The sequence below is a fragment of the Lates calcarifer genome, linkage group LG14 (genome assembly GCF_001640805.2).
Source record: "Lates calcarifer isolate ASB-BC8 linkage group LG14, TLL_Latcal_v3, whole genome shotgun sequence".
NCBI lineage: Eukaryota > Metazoa > Chordata > Actinopteri > Centropomidae > Lates > Lates calcarifer.
Window position 1 is genome coordinate 1,314,092 of NC_066846.1, and position 15,800 is coordinate 1,329,891.

Sequence of the window (15,800 nt, forward strand, 5' to 3'; positions counted from 1 at the left end):
CTTGTTGAGAGTACTAGTGGATGATAAATAAATCAAAGCTAATTGATTAAAATATCATAATTTGAGCCACTGATGAGGTAAAAAACAAACCTAGAAACATTTGTTTCTGTCAGTTATTGCTGCTAAACAGACAAAAACACACAACAAAAAGTAGCAACTTAAAGACATAACTCTCTTGGATAATGGACTTTGGATGATCTTATGAGTCTACTCATAAATGTAACAATATTAAAAAGCACAGTACCTGTTTCTAATGTTGTAACACGACTAACCCAATGTTAGACCTTCAACATACGGTATTTTTTTAATTGTCTGTAACATGAAACCCACTTGTCACACCATGAATACTCACAGGTGTAACGTTCATCTTTGCATGTTACCTCTAAAAACCGCTGCACCAGTGATGAGTGATTTGTTACAGTAAGAGAAGAAACATTTATGGAATCAGGCCTTTTCTCCTCAGATCTCTACTAATCCATGTTTTTTGAAATCCTTTTTCACGAGACTGGTATACTGTACTGCAAGTAAAATAAAAGATGGAATGAAATAACTGTCACTGTAAGGTGTGTGACAATCTAGATGTTCAGCAGGCTGAATCACACCTGCTAAAGCTAAAGTCTTTCACAAAGAATAGCAACAACTGTAAAATTCCTTTTCATCTGTTAACTTTTTATTAACCATACTTGTTAGTTGCAGTGACAAAGGAAACAACAGTAAAACATTATTTAGGTAGTAATCATCATAGACTAACAATATGAACAAAAATATTTTCAGTGAAGCATTAATGTGCATTATTAGTTATTCATATATGTGAGCATTAAAATTATATTTATGTGTCATCTTTATACAGTTGTATTATTTACCTTCTGTAATATTCCTCAGTACATGTTTAAGTGAGACTACGTACCTTTGAAAAAATATATGTCCTGGTCTGGTGTGTGCAGCAGCTAATGTTAGCTAATATTTCTGTCTAACTGATGTTACTGACCTGTTCACTGACTTTGGACTTTTCTCTACTTACTCAGACAACATTTTCACATTTAACATTACTGTGTAACTGCCTCTGTGATCACAATTGATTATGATTACATTTCACTTGGAGAAAATTAGTACATATACATAACAGATATATAATAAGGACATATTATTATTTGTTATTTCTTAAAGCTGCATTTACTGTTTTTACAACTTGGGTGCAGCAGAGCAAGCTATATTGATATATGGGACTGTCATTTTATAAAATTGTTTGCATTAGCAAGCAGATGCATGTGTACACATTGAGCAGACATAACAGACATTAGCTTCTATGTGGAGGCATGTTTTGGTCCCTACCAGTTCCTGAGTGTTTTATATGAAAACAGCTGCGGCTTGAATTAGGTTTGAGAATGAAAACCAAAAGAATGAGCTAAAAGGGACTGAAGAGCTGCGTGGAGCAGAGGGCAACTGCTGAGTTGGTGATAATTCTCTGTGGGTTTATCACTACAAGCGACACAGCTCACATTACACATTTGATCCATCGTTAATATAAAATCATTGATTGGCACAGCTTTAACTTTGTAGCATTTGTGTGTGACTAGACCTCACTCCTCTGGCTTGTCCTGGCCATCCTCTTGCTGTTGGACAGGGGGGGCTTGTACAGTGATCACCGGCTGACACAGACAGGAAACAGGGAAAGGACACATTTAAAACTGTTTTTATAAAATAGTCAAGTTACTGTATAATCTTTACTTAGAGAAGATTTTCATTTTTGTCAGGCCTAATGTAATTCTCCTGATGATTCCAAACACTGTTGGGTTTGCTCTGCTGTGAATATTTAACAGGCTTTATCAGTCCTCTTTCCCTTGTGTGGTTGATATATTTAGGCATTATTAGGGAAACCTGTTGTTCGGAGAACCTTCATGATAGAACCAGTTTGGCGTCTACTCACCATTTTGGGAGCTGGTGAGCAGCAGTTGACCACCTTGCAGCAGTAGGCGGCCAGAGTGGCTGAGATGGCCAACAGAGCAGCCTGAATGACCACAGACTCCGCATAAAAGTGGGACTGGGTATTCTGTAAGTGGGACATGGTTTGCAAAGATCATGCTTTGACATATGAAGTATGCAAATATCAGGCTGCACATAACACAGCTGGACATGGACAAAAATGATATATATTTTAACATGCATCAAATTTGAAACTCTAAGAACTAAAAGGATAATTATGCTTATGTCAGATTTTTGAATGGATGGTATGTAAACTGTGATACATTGTGTTGTGTGATGTAATTTCATTACTAATCTGATTCAACTCAATAACATGGAAATGTTGTTGTTATAAAGAGGACAGTTACAAATCACCTCAAGTCTTTGGCAGATTTCACCATAACGAAGTGTGTTGTTGTCGTAGGCGTAATGCCAGCAGAAAGTGAACATGTCTTCCATTTTAACCAGACTACAGATCATGTTGAAGAGGGAGGCAGCACATGCTACAATCTGCATCCCCAAACAGGCTCTCAGCTGAGGGAAAAAAAACACAGACACAACTTTAAAAACTCTTTCTCATCTCTACAAGACATTTACAGACTGTGGACAAAATAGAAACATTTCAAAGGCAAATCATGTTCCACTTGTACTATGGATTAACACATGCATCCCAGCATCACTCTCATGTGCTGCTTAAGTCAATGCCACCAAAGTGTTAAGCTTCTCCTCTAATCAGTCTTGATTCTTCTATTCCTGATCACATGTTCTCCTGTCACTCAGTTTCTAGCTGCCACTGGTTAAAGGAACAACACAGTTGAATCTGGCCACATACTGAAAAGTCCACTGAGCCCCCCTCAGTGGACTTGTACAACAACCAGCTACATTTAGCCTCACCAGTTACTCAACTTACAGAGGAAGTGGCAGAGACTGAGAGTCGTTCCTCTTTTTTGAGGCAGGGAGAGTCCAGAACAACTTAGTTCTTGACGTCTCCTGACAGACATTTTGGTATTTCTGGGAGTTTCTGTTTGCTTTTCTGAAAGTGTTTGATACATCTTTTACTATGCCTGCCTCTTGTATATAGAGTACTATTGATTACCATGTCTCTAACCAGTTAACTCACCGTTGGCAGATGGAGGTTCTGTGCTGCTACAGCCACACTCCCAGCTATTACCACCTGTGAAGAGAACAAAATCACACCATCAAGACAACAGGAAATCATACAAGGGTAAATAAAGTGGTATGAAAACAAGTGTGAGAACAAGTGTGATCTGTGAATCATACCAACATGTGTGACTATCAGAATGATAAAGTATGAAAAGCAATTATCCAATAATTGTCTGTTATCACTTCCTTATTCCCCAAGCGTTCTGTCTTTAAGTTTTACTATTATGCAACCCACCTCCTCCCCATCACCTTGACCTTCAGCATGTCCAGGGAGTCTCAGCTGAAAGTTTTCGTTATCCATCTACTGGCATCCACTCTTGAGGTGTCTCTGAGGGGATCTGTCCTATTTCCTATCTTCATTAGGACCTGTGCTTTACTCTGTTGTTAATGTCGCACACTGTCAGTGGTTTCCTCCTTATTTATCTACAGTGCTTCAGAAAGTATTCAGACACCTTCATTTTTAAGTCTCTACAAGCTTTGCACACCTGGACTGGGCAGTTTATCCCAGATCCTCTCAAGCACCATCATATTTAGACCTGAGTGATGGAGTGCTGCAGAGATGGTCGTCCTTGCAGCACATTCTCCATCTCTGCAGATGGCTGAAGCTCTGTTAGAGTGACTGATGGGTTCTCATTTCACCTCCCTGACCAAGGCTCTTCCTGCCCAGTTACTCAATTTGAGTGCTGGTGGTTTCAAACCCTTCACAATTTTGAAATGGTTCTATGCCCTGATCTGTGCCTCACCACATTTTTGTCACAGAGGTCTACAGAGAGTTCCTTGGACTTGATGGCTTGCTTATTGTCCTGACATGCACTGTGGGACCTTAGATACACAAATCTGTTCCTCTCTAAACTATGTCCAATCAATTCAGTTTGCCACAGGTGGACTCTGGTCAAGTTCCAGACACATCTTATGGAAAACTGAAGCAAAGAGGACCTGACCACAATTTGGAGCACCACAGCAAAGGTTCTGAATACTTTTGTGTATGTTGATATAAAGTTATCCATGAGCTTACCAGTAGAGATGAAATGAAGAAGGCTATGTCGGTTGACAAATGACTCAGGCCTTTGGCCAGAAACACACTCACACAGACGATCTGAAACACACTGAGGCCAATCTGTGTGACCTGGAACCAACACAGAGAGAGAACACTTGAGGTTAAGGTTGCCAAATGAGTAGTAAACAGGTTTAAACACGCCCACACACACATACACACACACTGTACCCCGAGAGCTTTGGGTTCAGCCTCCAGGTACTTCTGTTTCCTGTGGACGTTTCTCTGGAAGGTGACTGCGACCAGAGGTTTTTGAGTTGTGCTGGCTCCCTCCTCCAGCACCACTGCTGCTTCATCTGAAACAACCAGAATCTACTCTTGATTTCACGCACTACACGTTGTCATTTAGAGGAAAGTGCAGTGGAAAAGAGAAGAACATGCACAGCAGAGCAGCGGAAGTCAGCTTCCAGTGTATCACGCAGAACACAACATCTGGATTTCATCACTCTGAACTCTCACTGTTAACCAAGAACTGCGAGTATGAACAGAGCGCCTTCTTTACCTGCCATGATGACAATATCCGCTACAACCTCGCGTACAAATGTCGTCCCTTTTAAAACGTCTTTATCAACTGATCCCAGGCTGCAGATCGGAAGTTTTGCAACAACTTTTGAGGATCTGGGTAACCGAGTCCCGCCTGCGTCAGTCACTGCAACATGACTCTTACTGCTCATTCCCCCTACTCAGCTGTTTGAGACGGGGATCCTGATTGGCTGAGAGGTGGCTGAACAACTTCAGCTCCGTGTTCCCAAAATCTGCCATAATAACAGCCAGAGCAATACAATGGACCTTTCTGACGAGATCATGACATTGGTTCAACATGGTGAATGTTATGACAGCCTAATCCATCCTCAGGCTAACTGTAAAATTCATTTTGAAAAGGGTTTTTAGAAGGTGCAGGTGAATGAGGAACCTACATTAATAAACATGATATATTTTTTGCAATAAATTTGCTGACATTATATTCCATTATTATTCATTATTCACAAAGAAAAACAATTCCAACAAATTATAACAAATACTAATATACTAACATGTATTTTTAAGGGGTATGTATAATGAATACATCTTTATTATAAACAAACAGATGATATTTTAGTCTTAAGTCCTCAGAAACCCTAAGTTATCCCAAGATCAACATGAAGTATCATGAGAAAAAAAAAGTTCACAAAACTGATGGTTTCTTTCTGTCCTTTTCTGTATTCAGAGTGAATCATATCCACACTGAGGCCGTAACTCGCTGTATAATGACAGGTCACAGGTAGACACTGCCTCATTTAAAGGGTTTTTATTTTGTCATCAGCAGTAAAAAGGCTCTAGTTACACAAATGCTGATTGTTCCTCTGTCTCAGTTATTCAGTATTATGACTTAATAAAAATATGCTTCACTGCTGTGAGTGCAGATTACCTTCCTAATACCTACCTGCATATACAATATACTGTGAAACTGACAGGACACAGTCTTGATATCTTGATACATAAAAATGATGAAAGAATTCAGGAATGTGGGGGAATACACACTGATTATAACTGAGATTCCAGTTTTATGAATGCATAGAGGAAAGAAGGAAATATAAAATACGAAGGAGCAAAAATGGAAAAATATCTGAGCCAAATTACATTTAGTAATTTATTTTAGTAATTTATTCTATGCATGAGTAAATTCTTGAGAAGTAACTGTTGAATCGTGAATCTGTACCTATAAATAGAGACTAATAATGCCACAATTTACTTTAGTAAAAGTTCTCATTGTGCAGAATGGCCTCACTGAAGTGTTCAAACAGAGGAAATATCACTGGAACCACTGGAACGTACAGCTGCTGGAGCAATTTCTGTCTGATAGTGTCATTTAATCTGTAGAGAAGCATAACCAGTGACCCAAAAATAAGCTGTTTCCCAACTGGGAAAATGGCTTTTGTGCCCAGTTGGACAAGCTGTCCGCAATTATCTGGTCAGAAATCTGTCCCCAAAAGTATCCCACAGCAGAGACGTGTATCTCTCTGTATGTATCTCTAACACACATGCACACACACACACAATTTAAGAATATATCAATCTTTATTGGCAAAGGAAGTTTACAGGTAAAAGTGCTCACAGACTGTGGATAACTTTACATCATTTCTGTTCACCCCCTAACTTCAGAGCATCACCTGTTGGACAAAATCTAGAACTGCAGCAGTGAGCTGCAGGTCTGATCCTTCATCATTTCAATGAGTCTACCTACGCTATGCTGCAACTACTGTCGTCTTTAAAACTACTGCAGAAGCTGACAGTCACTTTACACAGTTAGTGATTGATTCCAGTCAATCACTTCCAGAAAGCCTGCTCCACCCACCATGACACTCTTTACTACATGAGCACACTGAGCATTCATTAATGGAGAGCCAGTTCACACAAGCAAAATCATTTTCATTTTCCTCATATGGGTTCTAACTATGCATATAGTTTTGCTTTTGTTTGTGTCTTTGTGTGCTCTCTGATGTCTTCTGTTTGCTGATGCTGGGTGCCTATGTATGTTATGTTATGTATTATGAAAAAACAAGCTACTATTCATTTTCCTAGATGACATTTTACAGTGGTTTGTGGAGCACAAACAAAAATTAACTGAAGGAGCAGCAGAAGTTTCAGAAGCTGACATTTCAGAACCTGAGCACATATAACTGAAACCACCTATATGACTACACACCACTAGAGGTAAGAGAAACTATGAGTCTCTCTGTAATTCGGATGAACTGACCCTTTGCACATTTATTTTGTTTATATTTGTGTGCTCAAATTGAAACTTTACCATTTCCATCAGGTACCTGAATGCAGCATAATATTTGAGATTCAAAGTTCAAGATTTGTTTAGTAGCTGTCTTGTTTATGAGAATTTTAAGACTGACTGATTTTGTAGACTGATGAAGATCTTGTGATGTGATTGACAGCTACTAAACGGACATTGTGGTGAGACTGTTTTTTTCGACACTTTTTTTTGTTATGCCCCCTCATTGGCAATTAATGTACAATACAGTCAGTACTCTGTTGTCAGTTTTGAATGTTTAAAAGACTACTCCGAAATTTTGTGAAACAGCTAATTTGCTTTCTTGTTTAGCGTTAGATGATGAATACTGCTCTCATATCTATCTGTTATATATAAGGCTAAAACTAAGGTACAGTTAGCTTAGCTTAGCATAAAGCAAATACAGATATTTCCCAAAATGTCACAGTAAAAAGTGTATCAGAGACTTGGTGGGGGATTAGAGATGGACTCCTGAGATGTCATAAATGTATAACCCATTAAAAATCTTATCTGTATCAGACTGACCCACATGGATGATCCATCCTTGCATGTCTATAAAAACAGTGTCAGCTACATCTGGTATTAAAAAGACAAAGTTAATCAGTTGGAACAGCAATCAGTGCAATTAAATGTTGATAAAGTGGAAACAATCCCTTATGAACATCCTTCTAATTTTCCCCTTTGTGCTATTTAATAATGAAAACACACAGTATAATCACCTGTAAAGTTAGTGATTGGATAACTTCCCTTCCTTCTCAAAATAAAATCCCTGGATGACAGGATACACAAGATTTGATTTTTTTAAAACAGAAGAATAACAAACATTTGACACCTAATGCCAACTCAATGGAGGAAAATTTAGACTATTTTTGATGAGACAAGCAGTATGTAACTTATGGATTCATGATTCCAGTGCTGAGTGAGAGTATAATGTGGGGTTAGACTGATAAAAAAGAACCAATATTAGCCTCTTTTTTGAATATAATATCACATCATTACCACAGTACTGAACACAAATTCATTTGTTATCAACGGTAGAAAAAAACCCTGAACTGATTATGATGAAACATCTTGGTCAGCTTTTATACCCACATACATGATGTCAGTTTATATAGATGTGTCATTATTAGTATCATCATTTTTAGTGTATCAGTACAGAAATAATAATTTGGAGGCTTTTCCACCCTATTGAGAATAACTCTGGAATAAAAATTGTCATATAAAAACTGACTACTGACATGTTAAATCTTTAAAAAATGTTGTTTTCTACTGGCTTCTCAAAACCCACATGAATGAGGTCTGCAGTGCGCCACTGGAATAATAATACAAAAGCTACTGATTAATTAAATTTGCATTTACATGATGCATTGCTAAAATAAAAAACATATAAATCCTTCAAGTGTACAATTAATAATTTTGTGTCCTTGTTGTCTCTTTAAATAATGAATTGATTTTTAAAATGAAATTACAAATTAACTGTGAAGTTTTTAAATTTTACTTTTTGTTATTACATTTACCTACATGTCTACCTATACTAATACATAGTTTTTTTCTATTTTTTGTTTAAGCAGTGTGTCAACTGACAGATGAAGGCCAGGTTATTTGTTGGTCAATCAGAACTCCATCAGCTGCTCTGTGGCTTGGACTTTTACTTTTAGGTGACACACTGCTCAAATTTCTTCAAATGAAATAGAGAAGTGTTAAATCAATCACAACTCTAAATATTAAAGCAAAAAATGAATAAACTGTGAGATGGAGTTTGAGAGACAAAGAAATAAGTAAATGGGATGACAAAAAGTAAAACTTATATTTTGTGACTCCATTTTAAAATTCAATTTCATCATTAATAGTCAGGTTAGAAGGTTTAATCAGCAAATAAGGTAAACCAAGACATAAAAGGACAGAGCAGGTAAGGCTTTGCAGGGAAGTGCTCTTTAGCCCTTGAGAAAGAGCTTTGCAGCCTTACTGACTTTGGTTTAGACTGGGAGTGACCTCTGGGTGACCTCTTATCAACCTCTGACCGGCCCACCTCACAGAGACTGGTAGCCATCGCTCCTCCTCCTGCGGCTCAGCATGTAGGCCACCACCACGATGACAATGAGCACCAGCAACGTCACTCCCACCCCGATGGCAACGCGGTAGTCGGGCTGGTCAGCGGGGCAAAAGTCAGCTGGAAAACAAATAACACAGCATATATGAAACAATATATTAAGTTGTTCCATGTGACCAATTTTGGCAAGAACAATAAGATGTCAAATGTCATTAATCAATATCCCCACAGGAAAGGTATCATTTTAACCAAGCAAAGGTTTATTTACTACAGTATGCATGTCTGTGACTGCAAATATCAAAATTAAATAACTAAATCAAATTTAAATGTAATATTTACTGGCAACATTTAGTTTATTCTTCATAAAGGTTATTTTGGGAAATTAACAGCTAACAAAAATTAAAAATTATAATAGAGGATGATTTTCATTTTATTTTCATTAAAAATTTGGTCAAAATTAAACTCAAATGCAATTTCATTTTTGAGATTAAGTTACACATTGTGTGATGATAATTCAATTTTAATATTAGGAGACTCAGAGTTACGATAAATTATTATTCTTATAGTGTATAATTTGAAAACAAATTCTCTTCAGTACAAAGCAGTGTGCATGCTGGGTCCAAAACTCAACCAATCACATTTGTTTCAGTGTCCCACCCACTGCATGCATGGGTAAATATTAGTGTGATGTGCACAAATAGTTGTGCCAACAAATTGTGCAATAAGAGTAGAAACTTATTCACTTATGTGCAATATCAAGATCCATATTTGTGTGGTTGCTTTGTACGTTGTCTAATAATTAATTTTACAAGCACATGCTGTGAGCACTCTCACAACTGTCAAACCATTTGTTATCTTGAATGGTGGTCTGTCAAGAGCTTCCTGTGTGACCAACAACATCTGTTAGCATTCTAAAATTTCAAATTAACAACAGCTGCTTAAGATGTGCAAATAGTCACATATTTACATTCATACTGATTGACATATATGTGCATTAACATATACTGTAAATCAGCATTCGTAAATTATCAGTACAAAAGAAACCCCAAGACTAAAGCATGCATGAGGATTTGTTTTGCATGCTAATGTGAACTTCCTGTCAGCGACAGGCTGTTGGTTCAGTTAAGGTTGTTAAACCAGCTATTCTAGACCTGCAAGTGGCCACTGCTAAATGCTGCTGAGTGCATTAGTAAACTGCACCATGTGACCTAATTTATTAATACTGTGAATCCAGTAGAACAGCAGATATTGGAAATACTTTGTACTGTAAGTACCACAAAACTACTACTACTTTAATGTACTTAAGTATTTGTATTTTGTTGTTATCATACACTCTCACTCATATGTCCTTTTTTCAATTACACTTACAATATAAAATTGTAATATTAAATTACTTTATGTTACAGTACTTTATAATTCATAATGCATATGATATTATGACACATGCATCCATTCTGCACTTTAACATTTGTACTATCTTGAATATATTTTCCTAATAACACCTTTTTGCTTTCACTGAATGAAGGACTTCTGCCTGTAATGGACAGCTGCATGTATTAATGAGAAGTTCTCATTTAACCAAAAATGCTAATCCTAATTAATTTTTCTTTCATTTCATGTTTCACTTACAAATGCCAAACTCATGGTTTTTGGACACATTGAAGGCCTGCATCCTGTCTCTATCGACATCAAGCCACAGTCCATTCCCCATGTAAAGTGATTCTTTCTTGCAGGAGTAGGAGTGTCCAGCCTTTGCAGGGAAGAGATGCAGTGAATCGTTGTTGGCAGAGTATGTGGAACCTGCAACAGTGAAACAAAGCAATGCTCAAACGCTTTCAGGCACAATGACAAGATGACAATTGCCATAAAAAACATATGCTGATCATAAGATACTGTACCAAACTTGTCAGACTGCATTGTACTGAAAGTAGGTTGGCTGTTTCTGGCATCACATGCTTAACAGTAATTTGACAGGTCATGTCTATATATAGTTGAACAGACACACACACACAAACAAGGAAGTTGTTGACTCTTTAATGCTTCTTGTCCATGTTAATATTTGCCAGTCTTACGCAACACCCACATGCAGCTGAAATATCAGTGCACATGCACTGACCCAATTATAAGAGTCTAAAGTTTAATCAGTAAAACGGAAGTAAATCACATGTAGAGACTGGGATAAAACATGAGTGTTCTCAACTTACGGTCTTTGCTGAGGGGGTAGGCGAGGTTGAAAGACAGAGCATTAACATAGCCAGTACCATCAGCACTCTGAGGAAATATAAGACAATAGAACAGGCAGTCAGACTGGGTAGTCAGGGTGTTATGTGCAGCTTTTTAAATCCTTACCATAATGAAGTGTGAGATATGTTTTTTCTAATAAACAAACCATGATTGACAGTTTTGGCAGCTTGTTACAGGGAATGCCAGTGTCTTGAATGTGATGTTCAATTTGTCAGATTCCACAGAATTACACAGAAAAGAGAGACAAATACACTACTGCTGATTGCTAACCTCTGGATTTCATCAGACATATTTCAACAGTTTGTTATATTTTTGAACTACTAGACTGTTTTGAAGTGATATTTTGCCATACATTGTACCTAAATGATATTTAATCACATGCCATTCTTTTTTAAAATAACGACAGTGATCTCTATGTGACACAGCTTTTTGTATTTCTTTAAATGTCTGTCTTTAAATGTTTTAACCTATTGTGTTATTTACCATTTTTGTACTTTAATACTTCTTAAAGCTAAAGCTAGGACCAGTATAATTGAACATATAAACATAGATATAGATAGAGATAAGGATGGTACATTTTCAATAAACAATCTATTTTACTACATATTGTTTTATATTTAACAATTGGGTTTTTTGCATTTTTATGCATAAAATCACAAAGGGGTTGAATTCTAATAGCAAGTGCTGTTGTGTATATATATGGATGGTAGGCCCCACGAACACTCACTTTATCAGAAATGAAAATGAAAGAAACCCTCAGTGAGGGACTGTATTAAGGTACAAAAGTCAGGGCGGTTAGCCTAGTGATGTCTGGTTTCTCTAAGGAACTAAAATTTGAGGTGGCTTATCAATACAAACCTAGTCAGTCTGTCTGGACCACTAACTGTTACTGATTTGTCATTCGACAGCTAAAAAAAATAATCACAGACAATTTTAATGCCAAATATTCATTCAGTTCCTGCTCTTCAGTTATGATGATTTTCTTATTTTCTCTGTTGCCGATCAGTAAACTGAATATCTTTGGCTTTTGGACTGTTGATCAGACAAAGTCTAGACAAATCTGAGGTCATTGGACATTTGCAAATAGAATTAGTATGAGATAAAGGTCATGCTGTGTTTGTCTATGCAGTTATACCTGGGTTGTGTAGTTGTAGACAATGATACACTGATGTAATGCTTCTCCAGGCACATTTAACAGTCGCATTTGCATTCATTGATCTGGAGTGTCACTTAGAAAACCACTAAATGAATCACAGTGTTGTGGAGTGAGGCACAGTGTTGCTGTTTCCTTGTCACATGTCACATGCTCTTAGAACAGGCCTGTCAACTACAGTTCCCTTTTCTTGAACAGTTCTTTCGGATTCCAGTTCCTTCATGAAGTTACCAGTCATACAACAGGTTATTCACTAAGAGACTGAATGGCTTCATTCTGTTAATGTCACATTGTTAAATTGCTTGACTTCTATTTACATGTCAAATCAGTGTGAGCAGGTCAAAGATAAGGTATTGCATAAACAAGGACTGACCACATTGCATCCCCTATCACCAGAGTTCAACGTCATAATGTCACATTTGTGACAAATCTAGGAAATCAAAAGTACCTTGTTGAACATAAAGGTTATGAAGCCCTCTTTGAAGACAAGGGTAAGGTTGGCTTTCATTTCCAGACAAAATCCATCTGCTTTGGTCTTATTTGGCTGAACAATGAAGGTTCCATTGGCCTGAAAGATAAACAGAGAAACCAGGCAGTTGGATGGCCACCTTATATCAGAATGTCCCAGAAAGTACCATAGCAGCTACAGTTTGTCTTTAGAGAAACAGTATTGTCATTTATGATTAGCAATTGTCTTATGACACAAAAGCTGACAAACATTTGACCTTCCGTACTCACGAAGCCCACCACAATGAGGAAATTAAATATTGCGTGAAAAAATTTTCTCAATTCCTGAAAACAGGACGCTGACAACTGCATTCATAAAAGCTGAGTCAGAGACTTGTGCAGGAAGTTCCATCCATGTCAGTTAATTCCTAAATGGTTTAAATCTAAATCTTTCCTAGGGCTTTTTCTACTGTGATTAATGAAACGTACCTTTAGTGTTGCCAGTCGGATCTGCAGCTCCATCTGAGCCATCAGGCAAATCACTTTTTTATCTTTATCCATTATGGTGTAGTTTCCTCCAGTCAAGTTGGCAGAGGGAGTAGGTTGAGGAGGAAGTGGGGTTGTAGTCATAGTGGTGGTGGTCGTGGTCTTGGGGGTGGTGGTTGTAGGCTTCGTGGTGGTAGTCTTGGGGGTGGTGGTCGTAGGCTTGACGGTGGTGGTCATAGGCTTCTTGGTGGTGGTAGTCTTGGGGATGGTGGTCGTAGGCTTCTTGGTGGTGGTGGTGGTAGTCTTGGGGTTGGTGGTTGTAGGCTTCTTGGTGGTGGTAGTCTTGGGGGTGGTGGTCGTAGGGTTCTTGGTGGTTGTGGTAGTATTGGGGGTCTGTGTGCTAAATGCTCCTGCAGGGCTCACAGTTGCAGGAGGTTTGGAATCCTTTTTGTCTTCAGCCAGTGACAGTGCTTCAGTCAAAAAATAAATAAAGAAATAAATTTTAAAAAAAGGGAAGGCAGGAACAAACAAAACCATTTAAACGCTTCCAAATGAATTTTCTTCTATTTAAAGCTGCATTCACTTTTTTTGCCAAAAGGAGCAAGATGATCATTTACTTGGAGTTGTGCCTAATGAATGGTCTCTGCCAGCTAATGAGAAAAACACTTGCTCCTTTAGCTGCTAAATGTTCTTCACCAACAGATCACAAACCTTGTTTGTCAGTTATTTGGTACTGGGCAGGTAGTGTACAGTGGATTAATTAAAGTTTTTCTGCAAAAAATGTAGCTGATGCTATAATATATGAGCTGAAACCATGAGCTAAAACAAGCTAAGAAACACCATAGAGCTAAGGGAACTGCAGAGTTGGGTGATAATTATCTTAGGCATTTGAAAGTACAAGTGAACGGTTTCATATTACACAAAAGATTCAGATAAGTGCATCTTTAAGGTTTGTAGAGAAAATCTGCTGTTGTTTGAACCATGAGCAGCTCAGCCCTCCAAACAAACATATGCAAAATGGCAGTCTGACATAGTTTTATAGCTGGTCTGCTTTCCATGTTGATGTCAGCTGATATTATCATATATATATATATGAGTACACAAGTCTGCAGCGCATTTATGACACTGACACTGATAACACAGATGTGTTTTCAGTACACTGCTTATCTTCAGGTTCAGGCTGTTACTGAAATGCCCCATTTTAGGATTGAGATGGAACAGACGACTGGGCTTTATACACAGGTGACTGATTTTAAAACAGGTTACCACTTTGACACTGCTGATTATGCTCAGCTTGAGCCAGACAGATTGATATAGGATTGTAACGCGTATAAAACAGAAAATACAAACTATACAAACAGAAAATATTTCTCCAAAAAACATACTTCTTTAACATCTCTTTTGTAATTAAGTAATTTGACTTAACTGCACAGAACTGTTACTTAAACCAATTCTATTATTTACTGCTGTTTTCAACTCTGAGTGTGGCCTTCAACACAAGTTGCAGATTCATCTTATCCCCCCCCAAAAAACAACCCTTCCTCTGCCAGCAGACATGTGACTCTGACCAGCAACACCATCGAAAGACTGCGGAAATTTCTGTTCCCTAAACAATCCAGGAAGTCACACTGAGGTCTCACATAAAAGCATCTCAATTACACACCGAATCAAAAAAAACAACACAAAGACTGTCTGATAACCCCACTTTCCAACATATGGACTACAAAAACTATTTGTAGTTCTGACATGACTCTCAAAGTGAAACAAAACAGTTCTGTTGTGTTATTTAATGTATTAAAGTGGGTTTTTTTATGTTTAGTACAAACTACTTCATGAACTAAATGCTGACGAACTCTACACAAATTTGATTTTGTGTCTTACCTGAGACAACACAGCAGGCTACAAAAACGAACACTACAGCCCTCTTCATTATGACAGGTACTGACTGACTGACTGCGTCCTGCTGAACTTCTCCTGACACCCGCTCTAAGTACAATAACAGCGCTATGTCTCCACTCTTAAATCAACAGCCGCTTCAAGCTAACAAGAGACATTTACAGCGATACCGGAAATGCCTGGTCTAAAAATAAAAGCATACCTAATACACAGAAAAACTGCAACAAGTATTACTGTCATTTTCTGAGTACTTTTCATACACAATATTAGATTAAAGATATTTATCTTAAGTTAATTATACTATTTTAAAGGGATATTCCCGGCATTTGTGTTAAATTAATGGATACATTCATAGACTAAATTTTTTAAAGCGTTCGTAATGGATTTTCTGCTTGGATAGAGGGCTTTTAAGAGCTGAAACACCTTAAAATAAACAAAATAACAGTACAAGGATCCACCACATTATACACACACCACACACACACACACACACATATATATATATATATATATATATATATAAAAATATATATATATATATATATATATATATTTCATCTAC

The 15,800-nt window shown here is 37.5% G+C and overlaps 2 protein-coding genes across 2 annotated transcripts; both read right to left on the reverse strand.

The window, feature by feature from the left end:
- Positions 1-648: 648 nt before the first annotated feature.
- Positions 649-4,850, reverse strand: LOC108895203 (uncharacterized). Its single transcript, XM_018693853.2, has 7 exons — positions 4,683-4,850; positions 4,352-4,476; positions 4,142-4,252; positions 3,083-3,136; positions 2,338-2,496; positions 1,928-2,050; positions 649-1,649 (listed from the first exon to the last, which is right to left on the reverse strand). The coding sequence occupies exons 1-7, from the start codon at positions 4,687-4,689 to the stop codon at positions 1,581-1,583; spliced, it is 648 nt and encodes a 215-aa protein (XP_018549369.1). The 5' UTR covers positions 4,690-4,850; the 3' UTR covers positions 649-1,580.
- A 1,369-nt stretch (positions 4,851-6,219) lies between these two features.
- cd68 (CD68 molecule) lies at positions 6,220-15,384 on the reverse strand. Its single transcript, XM_018693837.2, has 6 exons — positions 15,224-15,384; positions 13,346-13,812; positions 12,858-12,977; positions 11,217-11,283; positions 10,642-10,812; positions 6,220-9,132 (listed from the first exon to the last, which is right to left on the reverse strand). The coding sequence occupies exons 1-6, from the start codon at positions 15,270-15,272 to the stop codon at positions 8,993-8,995; spliced, it is 1,014 nt and encodes a 337-aa protein (XP_018549353.1). The 5' UTR covers positions 15,273-15,384; the 3' UTR covers positions 6,220-8,992.
- Positions 15,385-15,800: the final 416 nt, after the last annotated feature.

Bases quoted from the DNA above. Each gene is read 5' to 3' on its own strand.
- LOC108895203 (XM_018693853.2), bottom strand. The intron at 2,497-3,082 runs GTGAGTTAACTG...TTTTTCCCTCAG, and splicing joins AGAACCTCCATCTGCCAACG to CTGAGAGCCTGTTTGGGGAT. The intron at 1,650-1,927 runs GTGAGTAGACGC...TGTCTGTGTCAG, and splicing joins GCTCACCAGCTCCCAAAATG to CCGGTGATCACTGTACAAGC.
- cd68 (XM_018693837.2), bottom strand. From the start codon at position 15,272: ATGAAGAGGGCTGTAGTGTTCGTTTTTGTAGCCTGCTGTGTTGTCTCA. The intron at 13,813-15,223 runs GTAAGACACAAA...TTTTGACTGAAG, and splicing joins AGCCTGCTGTGTTGTCTCAG to CACTGTCACTGGCTGAAGAC. The intron at 12,978-13,345 runs GTACGTTTCATT...TTTATCTTTCAG, and splicing joins TCCGACTGGCAACACTAAAG to GCCAATGGAACCTTCATTGT.